At 48.2% G+C, this 13,682-nt stretch overlaps 1 protein-coding gene across 4 annotated transcripts in view; it reads left to right on the top strand.

Moving 5' to 3' along the window:
- The window catches only part of LOC143111374 (transcription factor COE1-A), a 155,375-nt gene extending 142,517 nt beyond the window's left edge, over positions 1–12,858 (top strand). For 2 of the 4 annotated variants that reach the window (XM_076273603.1, XM_076273602.1), the window contains exons 12-16: positions 5,295–5,360; positions 5,934–6,111; positions 6,876–7,055; positions 9,265–9,459; positions 12,744–12,858. In XM_076273603.1, the coding sequence (XP_076129718.1) occupies positions 5,295–5,360; positions 5,934–6,111; positions 6,876–7,055; positions 9,265–9,459; positions 12,744–12,775 (651 nt within the window). In that variant the 3' untranslated portion in view covers positions 12,776–12,858. Of the gene's footprint in view, positions 1–5,294; positions 5,421–5,933; positions 6,112–6,875; positions 7,056–9,264; positions 9,460–9,805; positions 9,875–12,743 lie in introns of all 4 variants that reach the window. The other 2 variants (XM_076273601.1, XM_076273600.1) reach the window with 2 other exon arrangements.
- The last annotated feature ends 824 nt before the right edge of the window (positions 12,859–13,682 follow it).

Genomic DNA, 13,682 nt, shown 5'->3' with positions numbered 1-13,682 from the left:
ACACACACACACACACACACACACACACACACACACACAGGCTCTTCCCACCAAGGCCACCTGTGACGACGTCAACGCGGCGATGACACACTGGCAGTGGCTGATGTCACTTGCGTTGGTCAAGCTGAGCACTTTCAATTTCACCGCTGACGTTGCGCAACATGATTTAGCAGAGATGTGTAAACGTGGCCATCGAGTCGCTACTGACCAGTCAATGAAATGCCCTTGTATGGTGCCCACCTCTACTTAAAACCACTAGTGGTGGGATGACCTCATGATGAGCTGGCATTGAAGATGACTTCACTGATTTGTGACACACCTCGATCCATCCCCGATGACTAATTAGTTTAGATCCCATGCAGTTTATTTAAAAAAGCACTTCTGTGGGTACATTAGATGTTTACTGTTTGTCTTGAACATTACCAATAAACAAGACTGTGACAATGCAAGTGTGTGTGTTTGTGTGTGTGTGTGTGTGTGTGTGTGTGTGTGTGTGTGTGTGTGTGTGTGTATGTGTGTGTGTGTGCTAGTATTTCTCTTCTACGTTGTTGTCCATCCTCGAGCACCTCCTCTGTATCCCCTCAGGCTGAACAGCCAAATGTAATGAAATGTACAGGAAGAAGGTGGGGTGTGGGAGGGGTTGGGTGTGGGGTGTGGGGTGTGGGAGGGGTTGGGTGGGTGGGTAGGTGGGTGTGTGTCTGGGGGAGATCTTCCACCAGAGAGGGGAATGACATCACCACCCCCACACCCTACCACCCCCAGAGTGCTCTGTAGCACAGAAGCTGTGACCCTGCTTGTATGATGGCTATAATAGAACATTAGGAGATGATAAAATTGCAAATGAACAAGCATGGAGATAAATTTATCATGTACCTCTGTTTTTTACCTCCTCCTATCCCTCCCTCTTTCATACTCTCTGAGTCTCTCCCCCTCTTTCTCTCTCCCCCTCTCTGTCTCTCTCTCTTTCTCCCTCCCTCTCCCCCCCCCTCCTTCCCTCTCTCTCTCTCTCTCTCTCTCTCTCTCTGTCTCTCTCTCTCTCTCTCATTTACTCTCTGGCCTGGCTCGCTGGCTCGCTGTTGAAAACCTCGCCTATACATTCCTGTATGACCCAAGCATATTTTCCCCACCATTTCCTTAGTTTAATGTATGTGGATCGCATTACGAGGGATTATAATTTACACTGTAAAAGCCCTGGGATGGGCTCGCACTGGCCCTCTCCAGTGAGCACCAAACACAACGGTCATCACGGCGGCCGCACATTAGCCCCCTAAGAGCCGGCCATAAATGTATTTTTAACGCCAAGCGTCAAAGTGGACCGGGCCGAACTTTAAATTACAGGGCACTAATTAGTCTTTGGTTATGTTTGGAAATACGCTTTGACATGAATGGTAAGCAGTTAGTCATCGCAGCTGCTGCAGGGGGTGTTGCACACGCTGGCTGATTTATGCTTTTTAATAAGTGGCCATTGAGAGTGGCACAAAGAGGCCTGTTTTTTTTTGCTGCAGAGCTGGGGATTGTGGGAGCAGCGCACACAGGGCTGTGGTGGAGCTCTGCGCCATTACGGATGCATTTGGAGATGATGTTCTGCGTTGACCCCAACAGGGGGCTTGGAAGCGAGCGAGCGAGAGAGAGAGAGGGATTGGTAGAGAGGACGGCCATTCTTCTTCCTCCTCCTGGGCCGACTGCCTCATCTGGGAGGCCATTTAGGAGCCAGCCAGTGCGGTTCATGATTTCAGAGACCCGGGGGATCAGGTGTCTCTACCAACTACCCCCTCCCAACCCCCAACCACCCCCCAGCACTCCTTCAGTGCATAACAACCATCCCCACCCCCCCCCCCCAGCTCATCGTCACCTCCCGTCCATCCCACCTCAATCTCCTACCCGGCATCTTGCACTGGTGTACAGAAACACTCCCTCTGCTATAGAGCGAGGAGGAAGATGAGGAAGACGAGCTCATTTGCACACACACACACACACACACACACACGCACACACACACACACACACACAGAAGGTAAATGAATCACACTGATGTCACCTCCATTGAAACACTCCCCCCCCCCCCCCCACACACACACACACACACACCCCACACACACACACACACACACACCCCACACACACACACGACTTCAGCTCATCCAATCTTCTGTGTCTGTGACTGGAGAATATGTCATAGAGGAAGCAGAGAGGGCTATGGAGACAGCATTCAGTGCTCTGGGCTCAGATGGAATAAGGGCCAATCCAGCCATTTCAAATACTAAAGGTGCAAAACATAGTCTGAATGACCACAGACTGACAGTTGTGCTGATATTTGTAAGTATTTAAAGTGGAGCATTTAAAGGGACACCAGGCAACGTTTTCGTGTTAATTTATCATCTTCGTAAGTCGGTATATGGTTAAATGACTCATTACAGGGCGAATGAAGGCTCTCTCGCCCGCCCCTACTGCCTGTAGAAAGAATATCCCACTTACAAGTTCGGTGTATCCTACCCGCCGACCGAAGCAGGATCAGTTTACAGCACAGAGGCAGGCTAACGAAACGCTAGAGATTGTTGCAAACATGTGTATAATGGCAGAGCCGGCGAAGAAGCAGCGAAAACCCTTGACGGAAGACGCAAAGAAAAGGAAAAGAGCTTCAGACCGAGCGAGGGGGAGTTTCGTAGAGAAAAAGCATCAGGCTTGCCTGGTGTCCCTTTAAAGGGTACCTTTCAGCTAAAGTGTTTTATTTTTGTCATTGGTTGGTAGTCTAGTCAGACAGAGAGTGAGACACGTGTCAAATATTTGACTCTGAATCGGTGGCTGGATGGGAAGCTGTTGTAGCCATTAAGGCGTGCGGGTGCCCGGGGGGTGCGGTGGGTGGTGGGGGGGGCACGGCATGGGCCACCGTTCCTGCTTGTCCCGCGGGCTCCTGGGAACACAAAGCCGTGTCCTCACATCACGGCCACGCCATCAGCGCCACGGCCGGCCTCGCCTCGCCTGCCCCGCGCCCCTCATCTCCATCTAATTGATGTCTTCCCTGAGCGCACACGTCGCCTGCCCCCGTTACCCACCATCCCCACACACACACACACACACACACACACACACATACACACACACACACACACACACACACACACATACACTCACACACACACACATACAGACACACACACATACACACACACACACACACATACACACACATACACACACACACACACACACACACACACACACACACACACACACATACACACACACACACACACATACACACACACACACACACACACACACACACACACACACACACACACACTCCTACACACACTCCTGCGCTCGTTCACTCGCCTCGCAGCCCCGCTATGCAGCTCCCCATCTTACTTTCCATCTCCCTCTCCTTCTCTCCCAATCTCTCTCTCTCCCTCCCTCTCTATCTCTCTCTGTGTCTCTCTCTCTCGCCCTCATGCTGAGGTGGTGCTGTGGGAGGTATAAGGGAGTAGCGTTCGGCCCGCTGCCCACCGCCTCTTCGCTTCACTGCCTCCCTCCGTTCAGCAGCGGGTCTCCACCCATACCCCCACCCACCCACCCACACCCTCTTTCTCCACCTCTTCCACCCCCCCCCTCTCTCTCTCTCTCTCTCTCTCTCTCTCTCTCTCTCTCTCTCTCTCTCCCTCTCTCCCCCCCTCCAGCCCTGAGCGCTGCTACTGTGATGAGAGGTTAACGCGATGGCAGCATTGCCATAATTGAGTGAATTTAGCACCTTGGACAGCGCACTAAAACTCCTTATTGCCTATCTGACCCCCCATACCCCCCCACCCCACACACACACACCCACACACACACTACACCCCCCCCCCCTCCAACCACCCCCTCACCCTCCCTCTCTCCCCTGCCCCACACACGCAGTTCTGCTGCCCCGTGTGGGGCCGGTGTGTGTGTGTGTGTGTGTGTGTGTGAGCGGCACGGTGTGGCTCTTTGGGGCTGATTGAGCGGCAAGTGCACCACATGCTCCAGGGCCCGTTTGCAGAGGGAGCAGGCGGCGCCCGGCAACCCAGAGCAATTTTCTGGCTGTCGTTTCACCATTGCGCTCTGTGCTCCCAATGATTTCCTCCCTCTCTTTCTTCCTATCTCTCTCTCTCTCTCTCTCTCTCTCTCTCTCTTCAGCCTAACTAAGTCCTCAAAATGACATTACGAGGTTTAGTATTGGTGCAGATATGTAGATGTATGTGTGTCGGGTGTTGATGGATACATTTATGTGCATTTCTGTGCACTCACTTTGATTCCAGGTTGCTATTCCAGTGTGTGCGTGTGTGTGCGTGTGTGTGCGTGTGTGTGCGTATGTGTGCGTGTTTGTGTGTGTGTGTGTGTTTGTGTGTGTGTGTAATATATTCACTGAAATGTAATGCATTGCACTGATTTCCACACTAAAATGTACAAATGCTAATCTTAACGAAATCTTGACATCCTCCAATGTTTCAAAGAAAACTACGAGAGAGCAAGGAAAAGCAAATACAAAACTTCAGGATGACAGGAAAATGGTTGTAATTACCGTTGTGTGCACGCTCCCAGGGGATGCACATTTAGATTAAAGATAAGAGCGAAGTTTCTTCGGACGCCACTTTGAATGTGACAAGTTGGATGCAAAGACATATTTTTCCAGCTGCTGCTTTTTATCATGCCGAGTGTTTGGGCAGGGTTTTTTCCCTCCTCTTTTACTGTGTGTGTGTGTGTGTGTGTGTGTGTGTGTGTGTGTGTGTGTGTGTGTGTGTGTGTGTGAATTATCTTCCTCGCTCTCTCAGCCATTGTTTCTCATTAGGCAATGCACATCGAGTCGATTGCAGTTGTATAATCGCCATTGAAATGTTATGGGAACCGCCTTTAGTGAGTTATGTGGCAATGAGAATGAATAGAGCATGGAGGAACTGCAGGACCTTTAGACATAGATTGCATTGTCTTTCGCAAATGGAGAACAGATGTGGGGTGCGATACTTTATTCCGACAGACACTGAACAATTGAGCCAACAGCAGTTCCATGTGTTTGTGTTGACCACAATGTTACTAAAAGGAAATTCTTAAGTTTTCATGGAAGAAGCCCCGGTCCATATTTATGCAGTAAATCGTCAAGAGACATAAATCGAAAAATATGAGTTCCATTGTGGTACGCTTTATGCTCGTATGAAGCGGTGCATGTCCCAGAACAAGTTCAACAAACCCCTGTTGTTGCGGTCAATTTTTTCATCCATTTTAATTTTCTTTTCCCCCTTTCTCTCTCTCTCTCTCTCTCTCTCTCTCTCTCGGTTGCGCAGGAGGTCATTCTCAAGCGGGCGGCGGATCTGGTTGAAGCGCTGTATGGAATGCCCCATAACAACCAGGTGAGTGAGCGTTTCCTGCCGTCGCTGGGAAGAGAAGAAAACATCAGTCCGACTCACCAGGTTAAAGCCCATTAATAATTAATTTCTTAATGGTTAATAGAGCCTTTATAAATCATTAATTACATGCTAACAAGACATGTTCCCATGAATTATTTTATGCCAGCGCTAATGTATCAGTGCTCAGCAAAGACACCGATGAAGCAAGTGATTACACTGTCGCGCCAAGTGAGCCATTTGTAACCATCAGTGTCACTTGTTCTCGCCATGTGCACTCACTAGGCAAGCAGGCGCAGGTGACTGCGCTAGCTGCATTAGCATGTGTAATGTCCTGTGGTTTAGCATCTGTAGGGGAGAGAGAGAGAGAGGGGGGGGGATCTGTCTAGAGATGTTTGGATGTTAAAGATGACATTATGGGGAGGTGTGTGAGGGTTTGTGAAGATTAACACACATCTCACATCTGCCAGTGTGATAGTTGATGATTAAAACGGAGTGTAACAGCATGATAACTGTGTTTTGTGTATGTGTGTGTGTGTGTGTGTGTGTGTGTGTGTGTGTGTGTGTTTCCTGGGACAGGAGATCATCCTGAAGCGTGCTGCTGATATTGCTGAGGCGTTGTATAACGTGCCCCGGAACCACAACCAGCTGCCGGGCCTCACCAACAGCTCAGTGCACGCGGGCATGATGGGCGTCAACTCCTTCCCCGGCCAGCTCGCCGTCAACGTGTCCGACTCGACACAAGGTGGAAACCAGGGTGAGCAGACAGAGCACTTCAATCCGTCTGGATTGAAAATCGGTTCAGTTGGCTTTATCTACGATCAACATACACACCTATATTATTGTCGATGAGCGTTTTTCGGTCAAAAAGGCACATTGTCAGTAAATAAAGTTTTTTTAGGGCCAGAAGCTGTCACACTTGAAAATCTTGCAACTGCTGTAACGCGGATGTCTAAAGAACCGCCAGAGTTCCTCAGAGGGTTCTATGTCAAGCTTCTCTGGGTTCCTTTGTGGAGATTATCTGGAGAATCCATACATATTGTAGATTGGGATTAATTTAAGACAGGCCATTGTTATGTCTTTTCGCATGGAGTTTCACTGCACCATCTGCTGATGTGTGTGCTATAAATGAAGTGATATTTCCATAGCATAGCTCCACTGCTAATGGTAGCTTCCTCTTTGAAGTTTCCCTGCAATTATGGACAATTAGGTTCCATATCCACGGACAGTTAAAGTGTACCTTTAGAAAGTCAGTGTAAATAAAAATAATTCTTTGTATAGCCATCGTTAACACTTCCCCCTCTGTCTCCTTCTGTCTTCTCCTCTCTTTCTCTCTCTCCTCTCTCTCTCTCTCTCTTTTTCTCTTTCTCTCTCTCTATTTCTCTCTCTGTCTCTCTCTCTTTCTCTCTCTCCCCTCTCTCTCTCTCCTCTCTCTCTCTCTCTCTCCCTCTCTCTCTCTCTCTCTCTCTCTCTCTCTCTCTCTCTCTCTCCCTCTCTCTCTGTCTCTCTCTCTCCCTCCAGGCTTTAGCCGGAACACCAGCAGCGTCTCGCCGCATGGCTACGTGCCCAGCTCTACACCGCAGCAGACCAGCTACAGCTCCGTCTCCACCAGCATGAACGGCTACGGCAACAGCGGCATGTCCAACCTGGGCAGCTCGCCCAGTTTCCTCAACGGCTCCGCCGCCAACTCCCCCTATGCCAGTGAGTCCCCTAGCCAGCGCCCGCGTCCTAAATGAAGTGCTCGTTTACGGCTCCGTGCTCTGTCCCGCGGATAGAGAAACGCTGTTTGCCTGGGCCTGTTCGCTCCGCTGTTGGGATGAAGCAACAGGAGCCTTGTTGCTGTCTAGTCTGAATTTGGCTGTTTTGTTTTGTTTTGTTTTGTTTATCGGTTGTGTTATTGTTTGTGGCCGTTGGAGAGTTCATTTATCAGGCAGGACAGTGTAGTCTTTTGCAGAAGTAGTGCAAGACAGCAAACCAGGAAGTAAGCAAAACTTTCCACTACAGTCTGTTCCACTGCCCTTTACCACCACTGATCACTGTTCTGTTCCCAAGACCAGACTGGACTGGAAGCCCTGGGATTTTTAACTGACAAGCAACAAAGGCGTCATTTTTTTTTTGGTGGGACAGTGATCTTAAACACAACATGGCTCTTGTTTCTCTCTATGAAAAATGGTAACTGATATGTTAATTATAGATGACCTAATGTGATGGGGGGTATCAGCGGACTTGATGCCTCAATCATAGAATGTTCCAGAGCACGAGGAGAAGCGTGTTTATTTTTCTTTGATTTGAGTGGATGTCATTGAGGTTGACAGCACAGCCCTCAGATCTTAAGCTATACCCCACTGGGTTCTCTGGCAACCTCCCAACATTAGAGCGTTAGATGGCTGTTAGGAGCTACCTCCCCCCGCCCCCCCCCCCCCCGCCCCATGTCTTTGAACTCTTCCGCTACACCCTCTCAACTCTGTTATTCTTTTGCTAATTTTCCTTAATGTTGGCCTTTTTTCCAATTCAGCAAACAGGGGAAAGTGTCAGAGTGAGAGAGAGAGGGGATTGCGGTTGGGGCTCGGGCGGGGCGGAGCGGGACGGGGCGGGGTGTGATGGAGGAGAGGCAGAGACAGGGGGAGGTGTTGGGCGGCTGCCCGTGCGTTTGCTCAGCCTCACTGTGAGGGGATCGGAGGGTGGAGTGGGGGCTTTGCGTTTCTCCTAGTTTTTTTTTTTTTTCTTTTCTTTTTTTTTCCCTTCTCCTTTTTGAAGCGTTGCGTTTGAGCGTGAGGAGAGGGATGGGGGGGGGGGGGGGGGGCTTTGGCACAGCGGCTGAGGGCGGCCTCCCGCAGGCGAAAACAATAGCAGCAGATTGCAACACACCGTGGCACAAACGCTAACGCCGCACAGCGAGGGGGGAGAGAGGAGGGGGGTTGGGGGGGCGGGGGGGGGGGGTTGGTGATGCTAAGACTTGGGGAACTCTGGCATCGGTGTGGCGGGCCGCCTCTCCACGAGCCTCCCAAGCCGCTTTGAAATGAAATTGAAAAGCCCCGTTGCGCGTTTGCCACGCCTCAACGCTCGTGTCACGGCGCCGCCCTCCATCCCACTCCTGCGCTGCAAATTAAAGACTGGTAATTAAATCAATAAACTAATTGGAGGGGTAACAATTCAATTTCACCACTTTGGTCCCCAAGATGTTAACAAGTATTTTAAAAAGGCCTGCCGGCTCCATTAGACACTTCCAATCAATCCAGAGCCAGGCGATGTGGTTCCAATTTTCATTAATTGATTAGTTAGGAGTTGATAAATGGATTCTGCCATTGTTACATGGGTTGGCTATGAAGCTATTTAAATGGAGCTGTGCTTAGGTGCTCCCCCTGATAAAGTGTTATCAGTGGGACTGACGTTAAAAGAGCTTTGAATGTGAGGTTTGGCTGTGCTCCCAGGGGGGTGAGCTGTGGATTTCCACATAATAAGAATTGGTTGGTGGAAGATTGTACTGTGCTGCTGCGTATCAAAAGGAAAGTGGGGAGGTTCTAGCTTTGGAAGAGGATCTTGCAATTCCATTTGAATACAATTGTTGACTGTGAAGGAAGTTGTAGAACATTTTGTATTTTTTTTAAGTACAATAGTCCTCAGCTTTTTGTGTTTTGTATGACGCTAACACCTTTTTATGTTTACTGAAATGAGTTATCTGTTCATTTGTGTTCTTCTGTTCATCTGTTCATTCTACGAGTAATCTGTTCATTTTCTCGTAATCTATAATCTCTTTCAAATCCTGCCCTTAATTTCCGAAAAGACATATACAGTACAATCACAGTTTCCTTATAACAAAAGCTGCGGTTTGTTATCCAGTTGTGTTGAGAGTTAACGTTTTTGTTGTTTCGTGTGTGTTTTTTTTCACTCTCTGTGGTGGGCCACTCAGTCGTCCCGTCCAGCCCCACCATGGCCTCGTCCACGAGCTTGGCCTCCAACTGCAGCAGCTCGTCCGGCATCTTCTCCTTCTCCCCCGCCAACATGGTGTCGGCCGTCAAGCAGAAGAGCGCCTTCGCCCCCGTGGTGCGGCCCCAGACCTCGCCTCCGCCCACCTGCACCAGCACCAACGGCAACGGTCTCCAAGGTCAGCATTCTCTTGTTGACTTTCTTGTTTCTTGTTTCTTTTGTTTTTTGTTTTCTCCACAAACAAACCCTAACGGCTCCACCTCCACTCTTTTGCCCATCACTCTAACCACTCTCTCTCTCTCTCTTTCTCTCTCTTTTCTTTCTCTTCCTTTTCTCTTTCACTCCTTGAGCCTTGCTCCACCCTTCTCTGCACTTGTAAATAACACAACTTTGTTTTCTCCTCCTTCCCCACCTCTCTCTCTCTCTCTCTCTCTCTCTCTCTCTTCCCTCTCTCCCTCCCTCCTCTCCTCCTCCCTCTTCTCCTCCACTCTTCTGCACCCTCCTCCTCCTCCTCCTCCCTTCAGATCAGTCTTTTGTGGACTCTAGCAAGTACACCCCGTCCAGCGCTCTGCAGGGCCTGGCCTTCTCCTGAAGTACGTTCCTGCTCACCCTCCCTCTCTCTCACACTGGACTCACCCTACTCACCCACACACACCTGCACTGTGCATCCATCGCCTGGACCCCACTCCTCCCATGCCATGACTGTCTCACTCATCCAGTGACACATCCACACACACACATACAGTATACACACAGACACAAGCACACACTCTCTCTCACACACATACACACACACACATACGTAAACACATATACACACACACACACAGACTCACATATACACACACACAAACAGTATACACACAGACACAAACACACACTCTCTCTCACACACATAAACACATACACACACACACACACACACACACACACACACACACACACACACACACACCACCTGGTTTGATGTTTCTGCCTGCCTGTTGTGATTTTTTTGTTCGTTGTCGTCACTCACAAACGCTTGCAGCATCACTGCACCTTGCATCTGCCTGCACACTAATAGGACTGCCATGACAAAGAGTGGACAAACAGTGCTTTCACAAACTACTGATTAGCACGTACTGCTGAGGGGAACTTGGCTCATGGTGACAACTGGTGTGGCATCCGTTTCAGTCTGCTGTGTGTGCTGTAGGGCACCGATACCGGCTCATACCGTCTCCCGTTCTGGGAGGCTCCTGGCATGTTTTGACTGAGGCTCACATTTGTGCAGTGAGGAGACATCACAGGCCTCTGAACGGATTGTCAACACTGAAATACTGAAGCTAGTCAGCAGAAACGGCCTCACATCTCTCTCCTGCATATCTCTCTCTCCTGTGTGTGTGTGTGTGTGTGTGTGTGCGTGTGTGTGTGTGTGTGCGTGTGTGTGTGTGTGTGTGTGTGTGTGTGTGTGTGTGTGTGTGCACGTGTGTTTGTGTGCGTGTGTGTGTATTTGTGTGTGTGTGTGTTTGTGTGTGTGTGTGTTTGTGTGTGTGTGTGTGTGTGTGCGTGTGTGTGTGAGTCTGCATGTGGCTATGTGTGTGTGAAACAACACAGACACAGAGAAAGAGAGTCACAGAAATGTAAGAATGTGTGGGTGTGTGATTCAACTCTGCCTTCAGACACATTTCTCTCTTGCCTGTGTCTGTCTGTGTGTGCCACACACACACACATACACACACACACACATACACACACACGCACGCCTCTCTCTGATCAAATACTTCCAGTATAGACAGGTGTGATCAAACACGACAGCTTTTGAGTTCTGTTGACAGTCTAGTTGTTGGCAGCTCACTATGGGATGAGAGAGAGAGAAGGAGAGAGAGAGAGTGAATGTAGGAGGTTTTTCTTCATTTGTGTGTGTGTTTGTGTGCATGTGTGTGTGTGTGTGTGTGTGTGTTTGCTTGAGAGTATGAGTTGAGAAGGCTGCATTGCTAGAGCAGAGCATATTATTAGTAGAGCTCTTAAAAGAGGATATGTGTGGACTATCCATACTAAATTAGACCCATTACTGTATATTCATTCAAATATATGGATCTACTTTAATGCAATGCAGATCAAGTTATCAGTCTTTTCTGGTGTGACTGTGTGCTGACTCTGTGTAGGTGTATGAGATATTGGTGAGTGTATCTGTGTGTGCTTCCTTTCATTCCATCAGCAATAGTGACTTCAAGAACACCACGCCTGCAGAAAAACACCAGCACTATCATCTTTTTTATCTGTCAGCAGTTGCAGAACTAATGTCAACTCAAATCTGCAGCTCTAAGCACTTTTCCTCTCCCAAACCACTATCTTCACACACTCATCTTATCTAAAAACAAGAGAAAAGAATGCCTAACAATAAAATCATATGGCTAATTTATATACACATAATAGCAATCCTTCTTGCATAGGATTACTATATAGCCCTTCTAATGGAAGGTTAGACAGTAAATATTTGATAAGGCATGATATGATATTAAGACAGTGGATATCAATGTATCCGTTGTATATTTCATGGTAGTTTAGTTTAGTTGTGAGGAATAGCTTGCACATACTCTTACAGTTAAATTATTTATAGTGCACTCTACTTTATACATGTCAGGACATGACTACCAAAAGTATTCCTAACTTTGCTACTCATGTGTATGAGTTAACACATCATATTATCCATCACTGAAAAAAAAGGTCTACTTGTGTCAATGCCAGAATATGATGTCACCATAAGCCAAGTATCACTCCACCAGCTTGTGATGCAGATATCAATGTGTCGACCTCCAATGGTATTCAGTTCCATGGGAATCAAACAACAATGCCCTTTCAGCAGAGTCATAAATTACTAGTAGGGCCTCTTTCTCATGTGCACCGAGCGTTCCCTCCCCGTTCTCAACTCAGCTGCTGCGGGGATGCGAGGGGATGTCGTCACCGCGTTGTGCCGCGCTGGCGTATGATTTGAGACCCTCATTAGGAATATGTCTGTTCCTCACATGTCGACAAGCGTCGCCAGCATTTGATGTGAGCGTGAGTGAGCGCGAGGGGCCTTTACAAGCACGGGGGGAACAAGGACCCCGAGCAGCGTGCAAACAATTAAGAGGGGGGGGGGGGCACGCAGCCACAGCCGAGCGCTCCGAGTGTCCCCCCCCGCCTCCGTGCCAATTTGGCAGCGCCACTGACGAGATATTGCGATTTATCCCTTATTTGAAAACATATTTCAGTCAGCGGGTCTTAGTTTGTTAGGCAGATGTGAGAACAGATTGCTGTGTTTAAAGAGTTACGACGTGAGGAAAATATGAGGCAAAGTTGGGTTACGTGGCTAATGCTCTCTCTGTTTCTCTCCCTTCCTTCTTCCCCTTCCTCCCATCCTCCTTTGCTCTCTCTCTCTCTCTCTCTCTCTCTCTTTGTCTTTGTCATCTCTCTGTTTCTACCTCTATCTCTTCTTAACAGTGATTCCTGGAATGATCGTCCCTCCCATGTAGTGGGTGTGTGTTTGAGCGTGTGAGAGCAAGTGGATATGTCGTCATGGCGTTGACTCCCCCCCTCCCCAACCCGATCCCCCCCCCCCTCCCTCCTCGTGTGTGTACAGAAGACTCCGGTATCGGACAGCACCTGCAGTCCCACTCTGAAGGAACACAAACTCCTATCTCAGGCCCTTTTTAAAAAGGATTCACGTTTGAACAAAAAAAAACATGTTGGAAAAAGAGAAAAGATTAAGAGCAGAGAGAAGAAGAAGAAGAAGAAAAAGAGGAATCATTGCATTGTCCTCTTTTGATGTGAAATATTTGTAAACACCTTGTACACATTTTTAAGGGGAAGACGAGGCCACAGTTGATATTTAAAAGCCCAGTGCCCACATGAACAAAACAAAAAACGAACAAAAAAGAACAAAAAAAAAACCAAGAGCTTTGTTTATTTTGAGGGATGTGCTTATAATTTGCTATCATCATCGTGTGTTTTTGTTTAGTTATGGTTTTGTGCAAAAATATGTAATGCCCATATATGAAATGTGATATACACAATGGACGCTATGTTACAATAGTTTCTATTTATGACTTTTTACAATTAGTGAAGGAAAACATTTGTGAAGGAAAAAAATTGCTGCCTCTGTACGTTTGTAGCAGTAAAGGCCCTAAACGAATGTTTACAGAAACAAAAATAAGCTTCACTCCATTGATACAATCACCACATAGCTCGATCAACCGGGGGTCTGCCAATTTGACATTGGAGGACTCGTAGATAACCACACTGAGTTGAACTATGCTGTTAATGGACACTGACTTGTTAACTATGCATCACAAACCTGAAGGTTCCAGACGACTCCATTTGCCGGAGTACCAGCTGCACCACAGAATTTTTTTCTGCATGTGGTGCAGTTATTAAAAAATA

The sequence above is a fragment of the Alosa pseudoharengus genome, unplaced genomic scaffold (assembly GCF_046254945.1).
Source record: "Alosa pseudoharengus isolate Yale_2024_CS ecotype anadromous, Long Island Sound unplaced genomic scaffold, YU_APseudo_1.1 YU_APseudo_1.1_scf_8, whole genome shotgun sequence".
NCBI lineage: Eukaryota > Metazoa > Chordata > Actinopteri > Clupeiformes > Clupeidae > Alosa > Alosa pseudoharengus.
The sequence above is the reverse complement of the archived record's forward strand: the minus strand, read 5'-3'. Positions and strand labels throughout refer to the sequence as shown.